Source organism: Falco rusticolus, chromosome 3, assembly GCF_015220075.1.
Source record: "Falco rusticolus isolate bFalRus1 chromosome 3, bFalRus1.pri, whole genome shotgun sequence".
NCBI classification, from domain to species: domain Eukaryota; kingdom Metazoa; phylum Chordata; class Aves; order Falconiformes; family Falconidae; genus Falco; species Falco rusticolus.
In genome coordinates, this window is record NC_051189.1 from 40,138,726 (window position 1) to 40,163,009 (window position 24,284).

The window sequence follows — 24,284 nt, forward strand, 5'->3', positions numbered from 1 at the left end:
AGAAGCTGTGGATCATTAGTGATACAAATGTAATTCTGTGCTTTTGGGGTTTTTTGGGGGGTAACAGATGGAACATATTAAAAATCTTGTTGTGGATGAAGATAATGAAGGATGCACTCCACTGCATTATGCATGCAGACAAGGTGTGGCTCTGTCTGTAAATAATTTACTCAGCCTCAACGTTTCCATCTATTCTAAGAGCAGGGACAAGAAGTCACCATTACACTTTGCTGCCAGGTTAGTAGTGTAGTTGAGACAATGGAATCAATGCCATTTTTTCCATCTGTTTTGTTTTGGGTTTTTTTACATTAATTTCTATGTTTATCTTTCACAGCTATGGGCGTATCAATACCTGTCAACGACTTATAAGAGATATGAAAGACACAAGACTTTTGAATGAAGGTGACAAGAAGGGAATGACTCCCCTTCATTTGGCAGCCCAAAATGGTCATGAGAAGGTAGTTCAGTTTCTTCTGAAAAGAGGGGCCCTTTTTCTGTGGTAAGTACACAGATTTCCATTCATTAAGGCAAAAAAGAATTACCACCCTACATTTTATGTCCATCTGATGGGAAGTTAATATGATATATGAAAATATTGAATATATTAATATATACAAATAGAAATACACAATATAAGATTGTATTGAAAAATATTTGTAAAACTACGCTGATTGTACATTGCTTCAACCTGACAACATAGAATCATGCCTAGCTGTAAAGCAAGGCTTCTAATGCTGGGGAAACTGAGGTTTCTTTAAATTCAACTAAGAATACTGAACTTTTTGATGGAAAAGATAGTGTTTTGGAAATATTATAATCATTTCAGCTTCACTGACAGGCTTGGATAGGGGTTCTTGGGATTGGTGGTTCACAGGCAACTTGCATGGCATTCTAAGTCCTGCTTTCAGGTCAAAGATTCTCAGATCATTGGCAGCTCCGCAAAAGCTTCCAGGCTCACACTAGTAACACCAGAAGCCAAAGCTAGCAAAAGTTGACAGTCCTGTCTCCAAGGTACAGTCTGGAACTTTAACTTTCAAGTCCTGTGCTTCCAAGTCCACTGCAGCTACACCTTGGAGCTAGAGGCATAAGCATTCCAAGGAGATCCTTTAGCAAGACCTGTCATATGTTCGTTATTTGTGACTGTGGAGGACCCACTAAATGGACTGTCAAATCCTTTATTTCCAGTGTCCTTAGCTGGACTAGTACACCTAGCAAGGCTAGAGAGAATAATATACATACAGATATATATAAAAGTATATATATATGAGTACACAAGCATATGTGCATGTATTTAGGCTTAATTTAGACTGAAAACAGACATGTTTTAAAGAAATATCCTGGTAGGTTCTATGTGATAAAAGACTTACTGAGTTTCATTATACTAAGATGAAGTAATATTTATAGGAATAGATTTGTGTGTTAATAATATTTTGTATATTCACTGTCTTTAAATGCAAAAATCTGTAATATGGCCATGATCTCTTCCACATCTGTTGCCAAGTATTAGTGACAGACTATTACAAGCAATTGTGTTATTTTCAAGGAACATATAAGAAAATGGGTTCAATCCAGATATATACAGAAATAGAAGAAAAGAGAGGGGGACCCAAGTACTGTTGTTGAGTTGAACCTTTTACTTCCAAATAATGCATTGATAATCACATAAATGTTGACAGAAGGCATGGACATCTCTGCAGTAGTCATGCCAAAGAAAAAGAGGTTTTAATCAAATGAGAAGGCATTTACATTTACTTTAAATTTACAAAAATGTTTCCATTTATAATTACTAATTTTATGCTGCTACATGCAAGTGATTATAAAGGCTGGACAGCCCTGCACCATGCTGCCTTCGGAGGATACACTCGCACAATGCAGATCATTCTGGATACTAATGTGAAGTGTACTGACAGAGTGGATGAAGAAGGGGTATGTGTTCACATAGCATTATTTGTTTCTTGCCTGTTATTACTTCTAGACCAAACGTCGATGGTATGCTATTAGTAGTTTTCCACTGTGCATTACTTATGTAATATTTCATTTCTTGTGGCAGATTTAAAGTCTTTATGTTTCACCACTGTTAAAGCTTATTGCTTAGATTAATATATGATTACTGAAATGGTTATCCAATTCTTATAAGTGGGAGACCAAAAAAAAAAAATAGCCTAATAGAAAACATAAAATACCGAGTATGTTAGACATGTCCCTCTTGCCTCCTTTACAATACAAGAGTATTTTAACAATGTAGTACAAACATTGTTAATTTAAATTTAAGGAGCTTATACAGATTTTAAAAAACCCAGTATCAACTATAGCTCATTAACATATTGTTTGAAATCCATCCGTTCTGCACAGTGATGTCCAACAGACAGAGCTCCTCTCTTGCTCTGAAGTTTGGACAAATGCAGTGTCTGTTGGGTCAAGACAGAATCTTGTTTCTTGGATTGGAGACCTCTTGCATGAACCTGCCTAACAGTTCCACATCAGAAAACATAGAGGTGGTCATTCTGAAGAACTATTCAGTTTGCAACACAGAACGTGTTGCTAAGTTCTCTGAGAACTGATGTTGAAAAAATTTAGAATTATTAGATTAGGAACAAATCTTGCCTGGAATTAATGAGAAACCAATGCTTAGTTCTTAATTTCCCTCAGAAAAATCTGGGTGAGTTGGGAAGGCTTTCAAAAGTCAGTTTCAGTGTGACTTGATTCCTAAACCACTCATTGCCTTACCTTTATGAAATTACTGTGCCTGCAAATTTTCTTGCAGATTTGTTTGTATGAGCACATCTGGATATAATTGGATGCTTCTTTTCCTGTATATCAAACAACGCAGGTGTTCTGTATCTGTAGATACTATCATTTTTACCTATTTGTGACTTGCAGTTTGTTAGTCACAAAACTAAAATGTATTAATGAATTGTCTTTTCTTGCCTGCAGCTGACTTTCCTCTTCAGAATTAGCACTACTGTAGCTGTAGGCATAGGATAAAGAACTTGTCTATAATCTCTATCAGAAACTCTGTGACAATATTCTACTTTTTAACATTGCTAGCAAAAGTATTCAGGACTTGCAACTGAGAATAATGTGACTTTTCAATGTGGGAAATATGTGTATATATTTATTTATATATACATACACATATGCTGAAATATGTTGTACTTTTTTTTAAATTATTTTTATGGATGCATTGTGTATTACTTTCTTTGCAGAACACAGCTTTACACCTGGCTGCAAGAGAAGGACATGCAAAAGCAGTAAGGTTACTTCTTGACTATGGTGCAAAAATTCTGTTCAACAAAGCAGTAGCTTCTTTTTTCCATGAAGCAATACACAACAGGAGAAAAGACGTAGTGTCTGCTGTCATATTGCACAAAAGGTACAGTACATAAAATATGCTTTTTGAATTTATTTTCCATTGTGTTTTGGTTTGTTTTTGAACTGAGATCAAGTTCTTAAAACTTGTAGTTTAATAAGTAAGACTGCGTGCATATTTTAAAATTCCAGAGATTTTGTTGTGTTCTAGTGAAAGCAAATAGAAAAAAATGGCATAATTGTAATGGACATATATGGCATTTTGTTTTCAATATTAGATTGAGTATTCAGATTCTGTTAAAAAAAACATGTAGAAGCCATTAGAAATAAGTAATCCTTCTCATGTCTTCTCTCTTCTTACATACATCATTTTGGCCTTCTACATAATGCTTCAGTACCTACAGAATTTTAATCAAAATGTGAATACATCTGATACCATTCAAGAGATTTAATTTAAAGTTGTTGGTATAAATGTTGCAAATATTTAAAAATGTGGCAGTTCAACTGCAATTTGGAATATTTTTAATAACAATATATTGAAGGCCTACTTCAGGAATAAAACTGTTGCACCATCGCCCAATGATCACATTTCTTGGTAAGAGTTGCAAGAACATTGCCAATATTCTACTGTATTTATTATTACTCACCTAATCTTATAACCCAAGATTCCAGATTTAGTTGAATTTCATATTTTTTTAGGTCTTAGCATAGTTGAAATATCACTGTTTAATTTATAACAGAATTAAACATGAATCGTTCTATAGAGAAGCATCCAGAATGTTACTCAATTACTCCCCAAACAGCTGATTTTCCAATTAACGTATGTAAAGTTGTTACATACTGCAATGTGCAAGATAATATCTTTAATAAATTTCAAATAATCTAAAAGTAGTTAATTTAAAAGAGAAGCAACTAATTCATCTTCCATTATCTTAACTCATTTTTGCAGGTGGGAAGAAGCTGTTGTGACATTCTCTCACTATTCTAGTGCTAATAAGTGTCCTTTGCTGGAAATGGTTGAGTATCTTCCTGATTCATTTAAAGTAAGTTTTCTGCACGTCTTAAAGAAATGACTGCACAAAAAAACCCTTAGTTATGTTGTATCATTTGCCATTGTTTTCCCAACGTTTTCCTCACTAATATGTATTATTATAAACTAGAAACATTATACATTCACAAATTGATTTAACTGTATTTTAGTGATAGTTTCGGTATGGGTGGTTTGATTCAGTGTTACTATAAAAGTTCTTAGCTTCCCGAGGTCAATGGAACTATGAGTATAAAAAGGAGTAGAAAAGTAATGAAAGTCAGAAGACAATTGGGTTCAAAACTGTCTGAGATATTTTCACCTTCTGGGCTAACTGTCAAATGATGGTACAGAAATGCTTTTTATTAAACCAGCAAGTGACTTGGTATGTATATTTTCATAAGCACTTCATGTTTTGTGCTTGTGAACTAGCCTTGTAAACTACAGTTTCATTATTTACCTCCTACATGTAAACTCTAGAGTTTTATGTCTTCAAAGCATGCACCATAAAATCTGACTGAATCATCACTTCTGTTAGAAGACTGCTGTATTTGAAGGTCATTTTCTTCAGGTACAAACGTATTCTTTTGATAAATGCTATGTATATCTCCTTAATTCACTTTTCTGTTCCATCTGCAAAGCTGGTTTTGGACAACTGCATAATTGAGTCTTCAGAGGAAAAGACAAGTCGAGACTTCTATGTAAGTGGATGAAAAATTTACATTTTACAGTCTTAGGATGGAATATTTCACAATATGCCTGGCTATAAGTTAGCAGTGGTACATTATTTGCATAATAATTAACGTAGAAAATCATCAGTTTGGCTTACAGGTACTAATAGTGGGCTAAATTCCAATACCTCTTAAAAATTTTCTATAGTTGCAATTATAGTTCTATAGCTGGTAAATTGAAATCAGCCAATATTTGAACTTGATTTTATTAATAATTCAGTAGTTATTCACCAATAACTGTATTTGAATCTATGCTTTTAATATATATTTGGCAAGAAACTCCTCGGTATTAAGATGACTTTTAAAAATCACTGCATCAGATAGGTACTAGCAATCTTCAATTATTAGTCTCTTTTTTTTTTCTTCTCAGCAAAGCTACTGATTTAATTCTCTTTATTGCCTCTGTGACACTGAAGTGAACACATTTTTGACTTGAAAGTTTGGGAAGTACACAATATGTATACTTTAATGTATACATCAAGTTCATATGGATAAGATACACTTGTAGATGAATATCAGCTCTTAACAGAAAACACAGGTGACCGATCTTATTTTATCCTTTGGGCTGTAAACAGCTGTGAAGTTCAGTTTCTGTAATCTTCATGTTTATGCATTTTAAAAAGTGTAACATTAAACTTGAGCAATCTATAGATTTATCTTTGCTGTGCTAATTCCTGCATTCAAGCTGGGTATCAGATATGGATATTTTAAAATAACAGTGTTAGAAGATGTATCTATTTATGCATTAAAAAACACGTTTTTATTGTCATCAATAATTCAGAGTCCAACATGTTTCCTTTTTGTAAATTCTTGTCCCAAATCTCAGGCAGTAGATTGCTTTCATAATGCTAAGGAGGCAGGCATGAATGTTCTACAGTTATGTTACCTTTGTTTTCAGTATGATTTCAACCTGATCAGTTCTTACATTGGATTGTGTCTATATCATTAACAGAAAAATTGCAAATTTTCTGCTACTGTACCTTTTCTTTATATTGTGTTATCAAAGCCACATAACTTTTAAATACAAGCTTTTCTTCAGTTAACATTAAAACAAATTACAGTTACGAGAATGACCTTTTTAAACTGTACTATTTGAAGAAGAAATGTGTACTTTTTATTTTACAATTCAAAATGACTATTTATTTAATCATCTTACAGTCACAAATGTGTATCTTGATGGCATTATGTTCACTGGCAGAGTAACCAACAACCAGTATACATCAATGTTCTAATTACTTTGACACAATATGCTTTTTTGTCTCTAAAGGATAACTTTTTAAAAATTAAGAACATTATCTCAGTTTTAGATTACCTGTCTCATCACATTTAAATGCTGGTGTATGTTTATTATTCAGATTGAATATAACTTCAGGTATCTTCAGTGTCCCCTGACACTTAACAAGAAACTAAAGGAAGGTGAAGACATTTTCTATGAACCACTTACCACTTTAAATGTGAGTTCTTCATTTCACTCTGACATCATTCCATGCTGTCTTGCTTTAGATAAAATCAAAAGTTTGAATTTTTCATCATAGTATTTCTTCTCCAAAGCCCATAACTCTGCATATTTAAAGTATATTGGAATGAAATATGAACCAAAGTTCTTGTAGTGTAAGCAATAAATAACGTTTCTTTTAGGTTTAGGTAAAAATTCCTAGTTTATTTAAAAAACTATGAATATTTCAAGAGAAAATGTTGTATGTGCAGGTAATACAGCAAAGCAAACCATACTCCAGTCATTGTAGTGACCTTGCACTGGAATGTAAAACATTGAAAAACCTGGCAAAACAAAAAAAAATTTGTGTGCTAATTGCAAGATACGTTCTGGACCTAAAACAAAGTTTGCTTTCTTTCACATTGCCAGTCTGTTCCCTCAGTCTTTGTCAGAAAATGTTTACAGAAAATACTTTCTGGCTTTATTTGATTACTTTTTGGGCTTCCTGTTGTCAATTAGACTTGGTATACTGTCTAATAATTAATAAATATTTTCTTGTTAAATGTAACTAGAAAAACTCGGTCATCTTATAGATATAGTTGGAATAGTCGTATAATTTTTTAAAGCTTAAAATAGACTAACAGAGCAGCAGAAGGGAAGCTGAATGCCTCAGCAGGCAGGGAAGGCAAGATAATAATAGCTTTGGGCCAGAGTGCATGAACAGAACTTTTCAGTATCTTACATTTTACTTTTCATTACACTAATATTCAATTAAACAAGGTGGCCTAGCCAGTTTTGTAAGCACTTTACTTACCTACATGAGATAAGTTTTGTTGTTCTGCTTTCTTGTTTCATAGGCCATGGTACGCCACAATCGTATGGAGCTACTCAGTCATCCCGTGTGTAAAGAATATTTGCTTATGAAATGGTAGGTGTATTTTAATATACATAAAATATAATATTGCATGTCAGAATGAAGTCTGTTGTGCCTGAGAGTTGTTCACTAAGATGTACATATGTATAGTTTTGACTGAAGCAAATGTCTTTTCCATACAACCTCTCATAAGCATGTTTAGAATATGCTGATTATCATATAAAATGTAGCTTAGCATTTAGTAAAGATTCTTTGATATTTACAGGAAAGACAACCACTATCTTTGTTTCTGCTTTATTGCAAAAATATATAATAGGATTGCCAAGTTAAAAAGAGAAGGAACAGTATTTCAGAAGGGCCGATACACTTTTGTCCACATAAAGCTCGATGAACACATTCATCACAAAAGGACATTTTAAGAAATGTTTATCTCCTCATCTTGAAAACATTGTTGGCTGTTACATTTGAATGCATGCTTTCTGCATTTGTACAGTGTTGTAACTTTAACGTTCTCGCTTTCAAGGATGGCCTATGGATTTCGAGCACATCTAATGAATTTAGGCATATATTCTCTCGGTCTCATCCCACTGACTCTTCTGGTCACTCACATACAGCCAGGAAGACCTTTGAATGGAACAGAGATCTATGAAGCAAGACCACTAGAATATGAGGTACTGAGTTTTCTTACTACTTACAATACATACAGATTTTTTATAGCAGAGATGTATGGTTATTTGAATAATTTATAGAATTATTTATGATTTAGCAACTCTAAGGAATAGAATTGAATTATATGCTTTTAAACATTCAGCAGCAACTTCTGTAGATAATTTTCAGTTCTTATTTCTTATTTTTAGTCTTTTCTGAAACTTTTACATCTGGGACATGGTTACTTCAATTTCTCCTCTGAAGTGAATATTTCTTTAATGTTGAAGAAAAAAGGATTAACATGTATTTAATTATGAGAAGACAGAAAACAGTAGATTCTTTAGCTTTTTGTGTCCTTTTACTTTGCAACCAAAATAAATGATCTTGCACATACAAAATCTGGCATAGAAAGAGTAGTCAATAAAGTGATTTTGGGTATTCAAATATATCTTTCTTTGCCCATATTAGGTATTACTTTCCCTTGCAGGCCCAGTATTTCTTCACTAAGCTCATGGACTATGATGCTAAGACAGAACAATTTTTGTCAGTCTATATATAGGTACCTCATGTACAACAGTAGTGAAAAATGTAGCAGCAGAATTCACTCATATATAGATGGAAAACTCTGTGAAGAGGTTTTAAGCATATTTGGTGTTTCCTATAATACCTGTTTATAAACTTAAAAGAAAAATAATACATAAAATTGTGTTGTGCTAAGATGTGAATGATACATCCCCATTTTGGAATTACGTCTCCAAATGGAAATCTTGATTAGGTAGCAAAGTATATATGCATCATAGTGACTTTTGAATATTTGTCTCTTAGATACAGCTGTGATAAGTGTGGGGCTACTCTAGTAATTTGAGTAATGATCTCTCATGATATGCGTTGAATGGAAATAATGCTTTAGTTGGGGCCGTAAGGAAAGCAAGCAGGGATGAACCCTGTCTCAAGGTAAAGCTGTCCTCCATAGATACTTTGGGGCTGTTAAGAGACAAAGCTCAAACTTTTTTTCAAAAGCTGAAACTGGAATAATTAGGATACCAAGGTGAACCAAAGAAATTAGACTTGCCGGGTCCACTGCTACAGGACAATGAGGCTTTAGAAAAGAAACACTGGTGTGACTGATTGACGTCCTTTTTGTAAGTGTTTCCTTCCCATAGTTAACACTGAGCAGTATTCTGTCTTTGGTTGTCCCTAAGTTGAACATTGTACTAGACTTCCAGAGAGGGAACTGCAGGTTCTGCTGTGTATTGAACCTGTGAGTACAGCTCATGCATAGTGTTACACTCCTGTGCCTGTGTGAAGGGCAGGAGAGTCACAGAGCTCTGTCTCCATGACATGAAGTCATATATTCTGAGAAGATACACCTGTGTCATTAGCCCTGAAACGGTAACATAATGGAGACAAGATTCTGTTGTGTGGCGAATTTTTCAAATGATCCATTTCTAATAAGTGATTTTATTACTAAACCCAAAGATTTTCGCAATAAAAAAAAAAAGAGGCAAAAAAAATTTTTACAGTTCTTTTGGGAGAGAAAAAACATGAAATTGAAATAGGAACTCAAAAAGGATATGCTAGTAGAACTATGAAATAAAATAAACTCAAGGGATATAAAAGGTGTGTGAGGATATCCGGACATCTGAAAAGATCTGGATAATGGCATACCCAGCCCAGCCCGGTACATGTGGGATCCTCAAAACATGCAGAAGCCAGAACAGCTAGCAGAACTGGAAGAATTTATGCTCCACTAACTCACATATCTTCTTGGTGGAAGACAGGAGAATGACAGGAGCTGCATGTAGCAGACAGGGGAATAACTCAGACTGACCCAGGTCCTTGAATCATCAGAAACTGGCTGGAAGAAGCATAGCTGGAAGAGGGAGTCCTGTCTTCCAGTGAGGAATGATGCCAGCTGGTAGAGCAGCAGTGCACCGAACAGGAGCTGTGAAGGTGCTGCCTGAGAGACTAGAGTAACAGCAGTGCCTGTGATGACGTGCACTGGAGGAAACTGTGTCCTGATGACCCAGTAATGGGAATGGATGGGGAATGCCAGCTCTGTAGGGAGCACAGTGTTACAGAACGTGGTGCTATACTCTTAACCCAGGTGAAAGAGGGACATTGCAATAGGCAGATGTTGATGTGTATGGCAGTACCACTGAAAACTGAGTGCCATGAATTTGCCTATGGCCTGCCTATGAGTTAATGAACACCTCAGGTGGGGAATGAGCTCAACAAATCATTTATTAAAGATCAAATTCACTATTTCTATCTGTGCCAATAGCAGGCTTTTCACAACAAAGTTGTCTAGCTATATTGATTGTAAAGGGAGGCATCAAAAGGAGCACCCACATAAGGATGCCAGGACTTCCAGTTTTTCCAAAGACCTCTGTTTCCATTCCAGTTACTGCGATACAATGGTGAAGTTATGGACAACAGAATTTGTCTTTATGTTCATCCAGTGACAAAACATACTGAAAATGTGGCATAGATACTGCATTTCAGTTCCCAGACTTGAAATAGTAGTAGTAAGGAAGCTGCACAGCAACTGTTTATCATGGGAATGCTCATCCTTTCATAGTTTGTTTGAATTATGTGAGCACAATATACATGACATGAATTTCACAATAAATATTAGTAAAACAATTTAGATAGTGGTAAGATTATATGAAGCAAGCTAACAGATTTTCTTGGCAATATAATGTGTATGTAGTAGGTAGAGCTGAAATAAACATTCATTCAATAATTTCTAATTTGTTTTGTGCTCTGATTTTTGTTTCAGAACTCATACTTCACAAGGGTGTGTATGTGTTTAGTTTTAATTATGAGTTTACTGGGAATCTGCAAAGAAATATTTCAGCTGATTCAGCAGGTAAATACAGAGAAATGACATTATTCAGACAGTGTGCTTGCATAGCAGCTTGTGTGATATTGAAATAAATCTGATTTTCCCTAATTAAAAGGGAAATAGCAATTTATACAAGATTGAAAGTGAGAGGAAAATTTAAATAGTGTATTCAATTCAGTCCTTTAATGATGCATAACTTGTAAATACGTATCTGTCTCTCTTAAATCCTAGAAACTGAAATACTTGTTGGATTACTCCAATCTACTGGACTGGACAATTTATACTACAAGCATAATTTTTGTGTCTTCTTTATTTATTAATACACCAGCTCATTTGCAGTGGGAATGTGGAGCAATTGCTGTATACTTGTCTTGGATGAACTTCTTGCTTTACCTTCAACGGTAAAAGTTATTTACATGCTTCACACTAAAATACTTATAATATTTTCAGATATTATATATATTTTAAACTCTGACTGATCAAGTGTGACAGCCCTATTTTTTATTTTTATTTTGTTCAAGTTATAGAATTTTCCAGGTTTGGATTTTTTTGGACCATATGGATTTTTTAACCTAATGAACTGTAAAGTAGTTTTCAGTGTTTTTCATGTAGAGAATCACAACATATTTTATGACAAATAAAGAAATAACAAGATTTTATTTAATGTTAACTAAGCGAAGACACCACATACCTCTTTTTAAAATGTATTTCATTATACTGTATAGGTTTTCACTTTAAAAAAAAGGTCATGAATTACAAGAGGCAAAGGGAAATCTATTTTTATAAGTAATACCTGGGAGAAGGTAAATTTATTATTTTATAGATTAAATGGCACACCCCACTTTTCTACACCATAGTGTCCTGTAAAAAGAATTACAATGGATGAAATTATTTCTATAGTTGACATTAGGTCTATTTATTGCCATTAATGAGCTTAATGCTGTCACTGATACAATAGCGTCCAAGAGTTATGGACCGCAGGAGAGCTGGGTGAAGTAAAAATAGTGTGGGTGTAGTACTTTAATAAAAAAACCATTTTTGCCTGAGCAGGACGGCCTTGCACAAAGATGAGGTGTGGCAGATCAGCAAAAAAGGTGATGATTTGGAGCTGTTCAGAAAAAAAGGATGACAGTATGTGATAACACTACATACAAACTCTTTTGATTCTTCTTGTATATATGCATTAATCACCCCCATGAGGTCTCGCAGACAAACAAATGTGGCATTTGCTGATTAATTTCAGGGTCATTTTACTGTAGTTGGGATGTTTAAGGACCAAGTTTTGTAAACGGAGTTAATGTCAGAGTATCTTTATGGTACTGCCTGCTGGCAAGCCTTGTCCTACATGCGTCTGACCTCAGATGACTAATGAAGGGGTGTGTCCTCTCTGCTGTGTGCTGTGGCCAAAATGGGGGTTGAACCAAAACAGTAACAAGTAAATCCATGATTGCCCAACCTTCCTTATTCTGCTAGATGAAATGCTTCCCTGGCCTCAATATTTTTCCTTTGTATAGCAGCAGAACTCTACACATCATTTTCCTAACTCATTCAGGTTGTCTCTTCTCAAAGCAACTTGTAGCTCTATTGACTTCAATAAAGTTTTGCCTAATGCATGCCTAGTAAGGAGAAGATCAGGTTTGCTCTGCTTCCAGTTTGATCTTTTTAGCTTTGCACATAATATTTCAGGAGGAAAATCCTTTTAAGGGATTTTCTTAGTTGCTACTGTTGTAGCACAGAACAGTCATGTGGTCCATGAACCTGGCAGAGGACATAAATTTCCAAGTTCCAGGTTTCTTCAAGTAGCTTAATCTGCTTTATTACATCTCATGTTCTAAGATCTAGTTTTTGTGTAAGCCAAGAACGGGAGAGGCTTGCCACATGACAGACTGTTGCTGGAAACACAGATGTCTTAAAATGCTGCTCCTCTTCCTAAAAAGCGTGTTCCTTTTTGTTTGCTTCTTTTCCATGCTTTGTAGTGTCATAAAAAGCAAAATATTTTTAAATCAAGCAGGTGGCTGCTAGGTGGATCATGGTGCCAGTTTTCCTTTTTTCTGGTTGCTAATTTGCTTCAAAAAGTAGGGAAAAAATGGGATAATTTCCTGATGTTGTTATTCCCAGTGCAACAGTTGTACAGTATTGTACTGTCTGTGGCTACAGCAAGGGTAAAAGTCGTCCATGACAAATAATATCTTGAAGAAGTACTTCTCTGGTGCATTAAAATATAAGATTATGTAGTTTAGGCTTGCTGTAAATAAGACCACTTGCATTATTTTGGATCTGAAAATACAACATGTTTGTACCATCTCAGAATGTCTCAGAGAGGCAAAATATCTATTCACACATGAAAATTACAATTATTTATTGGCTTACATAAATACTTTAAGGGACTCTAACCAGTATTTAATGGTTTAGTGGTGGACTTGGCAGTGCTAGGTTAGCGGCTGGAGTCACTGATCTTAAAGGTTTTTTCCAACCTAAACAATTCTATATCTTTTTTGTTTACTTATTGCCTAGATTTGAAAACTATGGCATCTATGTTGTGATGTTCTGGGAAATTTTGAGAACTTTGATTCGGATTGCTGTCGTTTTCTTTTTCCTGATACTGGCCTTTGGACTGAGTTTCTTTGTCCTTTTGGGTTCACAGGTTAGTTGAATGGCATAGTTAATTTTTTATCATTATAAATAATATTTTTGACTAAAGAATCTCAAGAGGTTATTTGCAAGTTTAATCAGGTTTTTTTTTCTTGATTTTGGTATTTCTTGTTTTTGCAGCAAACATATAGTACACCTCTGCTTTCTGTAATGAAGACCTTTGCAATGATGCTGGGAGACATTAATTACCATGATGCATTCCTTGACCCCTTACTAAGCAGTGAATTGCCATATCCATTCCTGAGTTACACTGTTCTCATTATATTTACCTTGCTTATTCCAATCCTTCTTATGAACTTGCTAGTAAGTAAACTACTTATTAATACACAAAAATTGTTAAGCACAGGTCTATACAATTTTAGCATATAGAATTACTTCAGTGGTGATTCGTGACATTCCTTTGTTATTTAACAAATTGGTGTTTTCAGTAACATACGAAAAATATGCCTTTCCCTGGATTCATTTTCCCTCTAGTTTACTGTTCTGAGTATTTTCCCAGAGTTAACTCTTGTAGCATTATCTTGCATATGTTTGGGTAGTAACTGTGATGGAATTTGAATTGGAGCTTCAGTGTATTATTATGAGGTCTTGATAAAGAAAATTGGGGAACAATGATTTTTGTTCAACCCTTTTCTGTCATAACCTAGCACTAACAACATTTTTTTTGAAGAAAAAGCCAAAGCCTAGATCTTCATTGTGTGCAAAATAGCAATCAACAACTAACAGCATTAAAACTAATGAGCCTGACCTGAACAGAAAGAATCAGAAAAGGGGGAAAATGTGTAATACATCTTCAGCCATATTACGTTGAACATCAATTTTTTTTAGGAAATCAAATTTTTATATGAGCTGAGCGATAAAAAATAATCAATTCAGGTTCTTAAAGTTATTTATTGCTACCATGATCATACATAATCAAGAGGTCAAATTTTTTAATGTAACATCAGCAATGAAGAATCAAAAAGAAGGGACGTTATTCTTGACAGGTCTTTGAAGTAGCTCTTTGGTGCCTTACTGGTTTACAGATAGTTGGCATTAAAAAAGCTTACTACATTTCTTGGTATGGCTTTTCCAAATATGCACAAAAGGGGTATGTTTTCAAAGTGAAACAAAATAAATTTAACTTCAGAGTAATTTTGGATTTAAATGTGAATAAGAAATACAATTGAAATTACAGACTACAAAAAAATAATGTTTTCCTGGTATTTTTAGATTGGTTTGGCTGTTGGAGACATAGCTGAAGTACAAAAATATGCTGCACTCAAAAGGATTGCAATGCAGGTAAGTAACATGCCGTAGAAGCACCAACTATAGGAAGTAGGTATCGTTGTTATAACACCATTTCGATAATTATCTGATTTATCATCAACATCCCTAAATAATATCTTAGCCTCTCTGTAAAGCAAACTGGTGAACATGGGCATCCTATTCTGAATCTCATTTTCAGTCATGTGAGTCATTGTAAAGGAAACGTATAAGCAAATGCATTTTTAAGGAACTTCTGAACAGTCGGTTCAACGAATTCTGAGTTATTCCAACAACAGAATCTCAAAATGAGTAAATGCAGCATTCAAAATTGGATAGTTGTCTTTTAAGGAGAGAATTGATGCAAGCAGTTGAAAGGTTAAGGTACACAGAAATCAAAAGGACACCAAATTCATTGCAGTATACTGAAGGCTTATGCTGGTCTGTGTGCTGAGGAGATGCTATGCAATACCAGGTATAACTAAGAAACTTAATGTCATATTTCTAAATGAGCCTACCTGGTGACTGGTCATAAAGAGGTGTGCACAGACAGAATAACCAAGCACAAGAACACCTCAGAAATAACTTCTGGTAGTCACATAACTTTAAATTGTGTGCTATACTTGCATAGTTCAAGTGTATTTGAAATATTTTCTTTTAGAGTAACATTTCCTCCGAAGAGGTATTTCTTTTCCTAAAGGTAAAAATGACTAAAGCAGAGGTATAAGGGCAGTTCTTGTAGCAATTAATGCCTTCCACCTGTTTAGGTATTTCTTTGCCAACAGAAAGCTCAGGAAGGATGTTGACTTGCAGCTTCAGACAGTACTATGCGATCTTTATTAAGCATGTAAAATTCTGTATGTTTGGCAGGATTATGGTTGTCTGCAATAGGCTTATACTGCACATTCTGTTTTTTTTGATACATATGCTCAGTATTTCTGTAGCAATTTGAGAATGACTGGAAAGTTAGCATCACCTGAAAAGGCATTCATATATAACATATTTGTTTCTACCCAAGGAAAAACTTTTCTCCCCAGGCATTCCACTGGCAGCTTAATCTATACTAGACTCTGTCTAGTAAAAGGATATAGCACAATTAAAGAGCAAAAGATCACTCTGCCATTATTATTTGGTCTGAAAACCCGTGGCTATGATAAGTATTCTGTCTTTTGAATATTTCTGCCCTGTAATTCTGTACCGCAACCTACAGTGTACTAAGGACATATTCAAGCCATTACACAAGAGCTAATTCATTTTGGAACCATTTTAGTTATGAAAATACATCTATGTAAAGTAACTAATTTTGCTAAGATACTCAGTGCTACTATGACTAGATGGTTTTAGTGTCTGTCTGGCTTCAAATATTATACCATTGTTTGCAGCGTAGATATCCTCTTAAGACTTGACATCTAGCAATAGTGATTTGAATATAATGACATGATAGTTATTTTCACAAGATAATGTGTCTTTATCTTCAGATAATCTCTGTTATTCTAAATGTAAAACTATGTTTAGGTAAATCTTCACACCAATTTAGAGAAGAAGCTACCATTTTGGTTCTTAAGTCGGGTGGACCAGGAATCAATCACTGTATATCCCAACAGGCCAAGATACTGTGGGTTTATGGTAAGATGGTGAATCAGACTGAAGAATTCTTACTAAAATGTGATACGATCAACTTACTTTGTGCGGAGATTGCTAGGAACATTGCATTAATAAGACTCAATCATTAAACTGAAATCAGTGGAATTGTGATTAGACCTTGACTGTCTTAAGTGAAAATGATAAATCAGTTGGAGCACAGCCTAACTTATTCAGATGTAATTAGTGTTTGAATTCTTGTAGCTCTTAGTGATCTGTGACTTTATTGAGTGAGACAAGCTACAAAAGTTATTCAGACAGAAAGAATTATTCCCTTTTGGCATTTCTTCTTTGGTTTGTTTACTTTTCATTTCAGCTGGTTTTGGTAGACTGAATTTTCTGATTAAACAAATTTTGCAAAACAAATATTTATTATACAAAAAATAACTTCATAACAGAAACCATTTTCAACTTTAACACTGTGTGGATACTGTTATCATTCACTTATTTGGTATTTTTAATTTATTGTCAGACTACAATATCTGATTTCAGTTGGTTCCATGTGTTTTTTAGAGCGTGTTCCAGTATTGTTTTGGGTGTGAGGACTCTACCACAGATGCACAGAGCACTGATACAACATTAGAACTGGAAGTTCTGAAGCAGAAATACAGGTATTTGTTGTGTTATTTTACTGCTATAAAAATAAGTAGAACCAATATTACAAATATACTTCTGTAGCTCCATACTGTACCTAAAAAGTAAAATTCAATATATCTAGGGTCCTTCAGTAAGCTCCCTCACTATGGTAACAATATTTTATATTCTGTAACGTATTTACCTTCAAAATACTTGTGAGGTAGAGAAATATTTTTATATTTCCCATAGCAAAGAGGACAGGCTTGTTTGCTTATTAAAGCAAACTGAAGTAATGGGGAAAAGGTGTTTTCATTTCAGAATTAGAGATTTGTGTTTGGAAGTTTTCAAGGGTTGTTTCAAACTCACAGTTGATGTAATTCTAATTGGTTTGCAAATGCACACAATCTGTAACTGCCTTTCCTCTTGTCCAATGGTAAATCTGCTTCAGATTGTTTCCCTAAAAATGATTTGGTGTCCTGGTTCTCCCTTGAACAAATAATCTGTTTCCCAAAGCCTTGGAAGTATTTTTCTTATTCATCTTACCAATAGATCTGTAAGAATGGTTTCAGGAAAGCCTTCTGTAAATGTAGGGCTAGGAAAATCTCTTCTTTCTCATTCTGTCTCACTGTCCTCTGCTCTTTCTATTTTTTTTTCTTTCTCCTTTTTTTTTTTTTTGAGTCGACGAAATTTTTGTTTCCCTTCACAGATTCTGATTAAGTACTTTTTTGCATGAAGGACTCAGCAAGAGTTGAAGGGGGATGAGAATACACCCTACAGATGTAGGCAAACAGTGGAATTTAACAAGTCTTTCTTCAAATCCATACTACAGCATATATCAGGAACCAGCATAGAACATACTCTTTTTTTTTTTTTTAAATTATTTTTTTTTTCCCCCCATACAGAGAGGGAAGAAAACCGTCATAATAAAATTGCTTGGAATAGAATAACTTATGGCTGTTTCACTATGGGAAGTTACATTTACTGCTCTGAAAATACTGGCTGACAACTTTGTTTTACTTGTTGCCAGAACATTTTTATTGTCACAGTTCAAAACAGCACTCAGTTCCTACTGAAGCCTAGTGGAAGTCAGTGATGAGTGTATATGGTTATGGTTTTGGTTTTTTAATTTGGGGTGGGATGTTTTCTTTTTTTTTTTTTGGCTTTTAATTGCTGCACACTTAATTCTTGTGTTTTCCATCTATTTTAAGGCTTATTTACATTTTTCTACAAAAAAAAAGGGGGGGGGGGGGAGCAACTACATCTAATGCAACCCCAAACTGTTCTTTACAGAGAACCTTTTCAGTCACAATGTGTATTTCATGCTATAGTTTTCTGAGTCTAGACATTCTTAAAAGTAGATTTTCAAAAAGCCTGTTTGATAGTTTTGTCAAGAGAGTTTTTAGACACATTTCCTGTTTCTTTCATTGTTTCTTAAAAGATAACAGATAATTGTGTTCTGTGTGCATGCTGCTGTTAACTCTTTACGTATCAATTGCACTTTGGATAGCACGTTAAAGGAGATCAGTAAGTGCCTCATCAGTATCTCTCATATGCGGTTAAAGTAGTTGTGAAGTTCACAAAGTGTTTGTGGATGCTTAATTGACATTGCAAATTTGGCCCTTTTTCTTTGCCAGACTACTTCAGTCAATAGGAAAACCTTTTGACAGAACTGTTCAGAATTTTATTTTGAGAGTAAAGTTGCTCTGACCTTAAGTATATAATAAGTTACTTTTCTCAAGAACCAATAATCTGTTCTTTAATCCTGTTTCCTGAAACCTGGAGAAGTACAGCACCTTGAAAAATGAAATGTACTCCAGATAATATTCTTTGTTAGCAGAAGGCTGAAGTTGGGGACTGTCAGGTCTTTTGCATCTATGATTTTAATGACTAACATGTCTTTTGAAACCAAATGACAAAGCCTGCTGTATGCATGTTTTTTTCTTTTTTGTTTTTTTTTTTAGGCTCAAAGATATATCAACACTGTTGGAAAAGCAACATGACCTCATTAAACTGATTATCCAGAAAATGGAGATAGTGTCAGAGGCTGAGGATGAAGACAGCAATGATTTATTTCAGCACAAGTTTAGGAAAAGGCAGTTGGAGCACAAGAATAGTAAATGGGATACAGTGTTAAAAGCTGTTAAAACAAATGTGCCTAACTCAAGCACAGAAAAGAACAATAGCTTATTCTAGACATGCCTATGATATCATGTTATGCTATCATTTTGTTTTACTTTAGAGCCACTTCTGTTATTGTCTGTGCATAATGTTAATGTGATACATCATGTATTCAAGTATGAAAAAAGGCCAGATCCAAAAAGAGGATGCAGGTGCTCAAAACATTATATAAGGAGACTGAAGATGTCTACATCCAAAACTACGATCCTAAAAGTGGCTGGCTAATCAGGAAAGTGCCTAACTCACCAGATGCCAACCCTGCTGTCCTGAGAGTTCCAAAGGCTTCTGCCTAGATCTGTTCCTGGATTTGACCCTAATGCACTTAGGTCTGTACTTAATCACATTATTTTCTGTTATGAATATTTTTAGAATTTCTGCATTTTTAGAAGTCCAAACTCTAATCGTTTAGCATTCAGATGTTTTGAGAGAGCCAATGGGCTTCATGTAGCTTAAAGAAAAAGTAAGAAACTTACCTGACAGATTGAGTTGGAAGTTTTGCTGAGTAAGGACTGCAGGATCAGGCCTGAAAGGTAAGGAATGAGAAGATCATGAAATTGTAATGTAAGGAAAGGACTGTTTTCTTTTGTAGATAACTATATATATTCTCAGAGGGGTCATTTGTATTAGCATGCATATAGCAACGATAGAACGACATGTTAAATATTAGTCATTTGCAGCTTGCTATTCTTACACTGCTACTGTGATTTTGGCCTTCCTGATAATCTAAACCTGACCTTGCTACTTTAATCTGCACTTTGGTTTTATTGTTTATTTACTGGATATTCAGTGCATTATGTAATATACAGTAACATATCAAGTGTAGAAATAAACGTTAATTAAACTGTGTTTAAGTACCTGAGTATATTTGTTTCAAAACCAGTGCTAATAAACTAGTTATGACTATATGTGATTGTAACACTTTTTGATCTGCTTTTGAATTCAGACGTTTTCTTTAAGAACTTTATATTCATTAATTCTTCATGTAAAGAACAATTATGATTCCTGTTTATTTAAAAGTTAGCCACCAGAAGGTAATTCACCCTATGCAGAACTTCTCCAATCTTCAGAAAACATAGGAAGAGACACCGTAAATTAGTGACTTGTGCCTTAAAATTGCCATGGATGACAGACACACTGTTCACTGGGGAAAATGCTTTCTCACCCACTGCTTTATCCCAGCTTTGAGACTTTAAATCCTTGCCTGGTAAAATACAGAAGGGAGGAGGTTATCCCTGGCATTGCCTCTTCTACCACGCTTACTAAGGTGAACAGTTGCTCCCTATCAAATGGTGGATTTGGAGTTTGTTTCTCTTTGCTAGCAAGATTCACTGATTCCTTTGAATCCTGTGGCATAAATCCACACTAGTTGTAACTGAAGATGTTTGCTGTTAAAACACAAGCTCTGTTCCAGGTTTGCCTCCCAGAATATGCATAGGCATTTTTTATTTAAGTGTGACTGTAATCGTTTAGTTAAGTCATAGTTTGAGACAGAAAATAAGTACTTGGCCACTCCATTCAAACAGCAAACTGTGGGCATGGGTATATGCACTGCTGTGTGACTGTGTCCACAAATGTGCTTCTGGGTGCTCCAGTCTGCCTTTGGATCACGTCCCAGCTGTGCTGTGGGATTTGGTGTGGACCATCACTCTCAGTACCCAGATGGAAAGAAATGCATTGCGTAGAGTGCAGTATAACAGTGCACCCAGATTTCTCTTGATGAGGAGGGGGTGAGGAGCCTGTGCTGCGAAGCATGCTGTACCTGCCCTGCAGGCTGCAGCAGGAGCAGCCGTGGGTTCTGCTGCAGGGCCAAGCCTGGTGTGACACAGTGAAACAGGGAGGGAACCAGTAAGCAGAGTCAGAATCAGGAAAGTAAAATTGAAGGTAGTTGTAGTCGTTGAAATTGCAGTGTGGCCTCTAAACTCAGGTCTATTCCTGTGAATAAACTCTCTGGGTTTTCTGAGCCACTGTGCATCTGCAGCTCCCTCTGTCAGTGGACACAGGAATGTCCAGCTTCTCAGGATGAGGCCAAACACAAAAAAACATAGATTTTCTTTTTAATTCTTAAAGGCAGAAAATTTTAAATTCCTGACAATCTGTACCATTAACACTAGATGGCAGTGAGTGATAGCATTTTTGAATACGTAATTTGGGCCTATATTGGGCTTCAGTTTTAAGCTAAGAGGACCAGTTGTACAGTTACGGCAGAAGCAAAGTAGTCAACGTTTCGTTTAAAGTTTGAGCCTTTCAAGCCTCTTTAAACTGAAGTCTGAGACATTCACACACAGCAGCCTTTCAGCTTTTCTGAGCATTTAACTTACAGTTTGAGAAATATTTTCCTTCCCCTCCCCCCCCCACCGGCTTTGCTTCTTTCATGCACTTAGCAGCTGTCATTATGGTAGAAGATATGGATGACTACATCCACCTTTCCCACATACACATCCAAAGCAAACCCTAATGCCATTGCATAGTTTGCCTGCATGGTTTGGTTTTATTTTATTTTCTGTGACTTAGCCGTAGAAAGTTCACAGCCTATTAGAATTCTTAAAAACTGCTCTTCCACAAATTATTGTGACTGGACAGTTTGGACATCCAATGTGGGTCTAAATCCAGTATTGGCACATGATTAAGAAGCCAGTGCACATCAGCACATACAGAATTGAATTTGGCAATGCAAATGCTTGTAACAAACTCCACGGTGTGTCATAATACCATTTATAAAGGTAAACACATTTAAGGATTTAACAAAAAAAAAAAAAAGCCAAATATGCATTGTTTGCTGGGTAGTTTGCACTCAAATAGGTGGTTGAATAGATACCGGTTTCTATCAATACATTGTTTTAGGTAGTTGCTCCTGGGTTTGGCACGCATTCTCAGGCTACCATGGCCACAGGGACAGATTGGCAGAGAAGTGGCCATTTCCATTGTGATGACAGTAGGACTATACAAGGGTAGGAGAAAAGTTTATGGTGGTTGGGATATGAAGAGCACCTGTTAATTCAGCCATCCTTGGGTGCCTGCAGAGCAGGACTCTCACGGTGCTGCACAGAACTAAAATTGGTTGATTCCTAGAACAAAACACAGAAATTTTAAAAAGGTGTTTGCTGCAGTTTAAGGTCAAGATGCAAAGTTAGAACTTGGCTTTTCAGCTTCACGAAGGAGCAGTTCTCAGCAGATACAGAAATAACAGTGGATAGAAAACAAACCACCTGTATGTTAATTAATATACAAAGAAAACCTGATTTTGGTCAACAATTTGTATGTGGAAAGACAGAGAAGGTATTTTATAACTAGTTAATATTACAACATTGAATTAGTTGTTTAACTTCCTATGGAAATCAATAGACTAAGGATATTTAATTGCCATGTGATAGAGATATCTAATAGCATCTAAGTACAAGAAGTATAGCGCTTAATAAAGCTAATATATATAGTACCAATTGGAACACAAATTGCAGTTATGTTTGAAAAGAATTATGTAGACTGAAGTGAAGATACAGGGCCATTTCAGCAATCTCTACAAGCAGTCCTGTTAGATACAGCCATGCACATTAACTGAAAGTGTCATCCTGTGAATTTTAAAATTCACACATAGGAGTTAACATGGATAAATGCAACTGAAAGTGATTCTTGGGTGGTGAATATAGTATCTTCAAACTGTAATGAGTGTATGTATGTATCCAGCCCTCATCACCCACTTCCCTTTAATCTGTATGGAAATACCACCTGGTCTTCATTCAGGGTATGGACAGTTCTGTAGGCATACGTGGTCACCATTTCTCTCTCTCAAGACTGTATATCAAATATTTCTGATAGCAAGTATAAATATTCCAGCTCATTTCCTGCTGCTCAGCAGCTCTGGCCATGTTTTCTCCTCAAAGCAAACAGCAGCATGGGTCAGGCAACAGCACCATCTCCTTCCACCAGAACCAAGGCATCCCCAAGAGTTCTTGCTGCAGGGGTTGATTTGTGCCTCACCTGTGTGACACACAGGAAGGTCACAATTTGGGATGAGAAATGCCATTACTGTATGATTTGGCAGTCTGAAACAAGTTGGCAATCCTTTGCTGAAACAAAACTTCCAGGTCCCTGGCTTTGTAGTGAATGCATCAGACTCTTGTTGAGAATGACTGACTAGCACAATACTTTGCCTAAGTGAATTAAATCAGCTTGAGCAATAAAATGCAGACTTAGGAGAAAACCTGGAGTGTCCAAATTTGAAGTGGACTTGAGTTAGACTATTTTAGGGATAGAAAACCCAGTAGGTAGAAAATAATTTGCTTCAAGCTGTCTAGTGTGCACATTTCTGTTCTTTATATGATCTTATGCTGCTGGAACAAAGCCAAAGCCACCCTGTAAGTAAGCCTCCATGATTTTTTTTACTCACATTTTGTCTCCGAAACCCCCGCCTTGCATTCTCCTTACTTTGGTGTATAATACCATTTTCTTATCTATAATACATTTTCTTATGTAATGTACTGAAAATGTGGCTTTGAAAAATGTTTCACACCAAAAAGTCCCTTCAGATGTCCAGACAGTACCTGCTGCATGGAAAGTTGGATTATAGAGGATGGGTAGAGGAGAAATTCCCTGCCAAAACCAACAGGAAGGATTTATAATCCTTGGAGGGGCTGCATGTATTGAGAAAGAAGAGAAATCTGTATGAATGAAGTGGTGGACTTCCTAACTGCTTAGGGTTTTGTTTTTACAAGATAAAATGCCCATAAGCAGAGTGTGTAGTGAGGAGAAGAAAAGGAGGTGAGAAAACACCTTTAATCCATATTGGAGGACCCAAAAGAAGAAACCAGACCCAGATTTTCCCTTAGGTTACTCTCTTTCACCCCACCCGGTCAGTGTAAGTAATCATTTAGGCTGCAACACAGTACACACCAGCTGTAAGGTATCTTTGTGCTGGCTGTCCCATAGAAGGGGTCTCACTGTGGGCAGGAATTAGGCCCATGTTATCAATAATGAGCGGACAAAGTATAGGAGTGTAGCAAACCTTGTCCTAGACTTTTGGACAGCAGAAGTTTTGGGAGCTTTCCTTTTGAAATTATTTGAGGAGCTGTAAAGGATGGCACAGGATTTGAGAAAACCTCTGATACCAAAAGCAAAAGTACTGC

The 24,284-nt window shown here is 35.6% G+C and overlaps 1 protein-coding gene across 1 annotated transcript in view; it reads left to right on the forward strand.

Annotated features, from left to right (window-relative positions):
• TRPA1 (transient receptor potential cation channel subfamily A member 1) overlaps nucleotides 1-20,036 on the forward strand; it is a 37,780-nt gene extending 17,744 nt beyond the window's left edge. Inside the window, exons 11-27 of the mRNA XM_037380548.1 lie at nucleotides 68-237; nucleotides 335-499; nucleotides 1,812-1,926; nucleotides 3,207-3,373; nucleotides 4,259-4,352; nucleotides 4,978-5,037; nucleotides 6,423-6,521; nucleotides 7,360-7,430; nucleotides 7,900-8,047; nucleotides 10,807-10,896; nucleotides 11,104-11,273; nucleotides 13,387-13,516; nucleotides 13,645-13,827; nucleotides 14,737-14,805; nucleotides 16,285-16,395; nucleotides 16,924-17,021; nucleotides 18,948-20,036. Of these exons, the coding sequence (XP_037236445.1) occupies nucleotides 68-237; nucleotides 335-499; nucleotides 1,812-1,926; nucleotides 3,207-3,373; nucleotides 4,259-4,352; nucleotides 4,978-5,037; nucleotides 6,423-6,521; nucleotides 7,360-7,430; nucleotides 7,900-8,047; nucleotides 10,807-10,896; nucleotides 11,104-11,273; nucleotides 13,387-13,516; nucleotides 13,645-13,827; nucleotides 14,737-14,805; nucleotides 16,285-16,395; nucleotides 16,924-17,021; nucleotides 18,948-19,179 (2,172 nt within the window). The 3' untranslated portion in view covers nucleotides 19,180-20,036. The remainder of the gene's footprint in view (nucleotides 1-67; nucleotides 238-334; nucleotides 500-1,811; nucleotides 1,927-3,206; nucleotides 3,374-4,258; nucleotides 4,353-4,977; nucleotides 5,038-6,422; nucleotides 6,522-7,359; nucleotides 7,431-7,899; nucleotides 8,048-10,806; nucleotides 10,897-11,103; nucleotides 11,274-13,386; nucleotides 13,517-13,644; nucleotides 13,828-14,736; nucleotides 14,806-16,284; nucleotides 16,396-16,923; nucleotides 17,022-18,947) is intronic.
• Nucleotides 20,037-24,284: the final 4,248 nt, after the last annotated feature.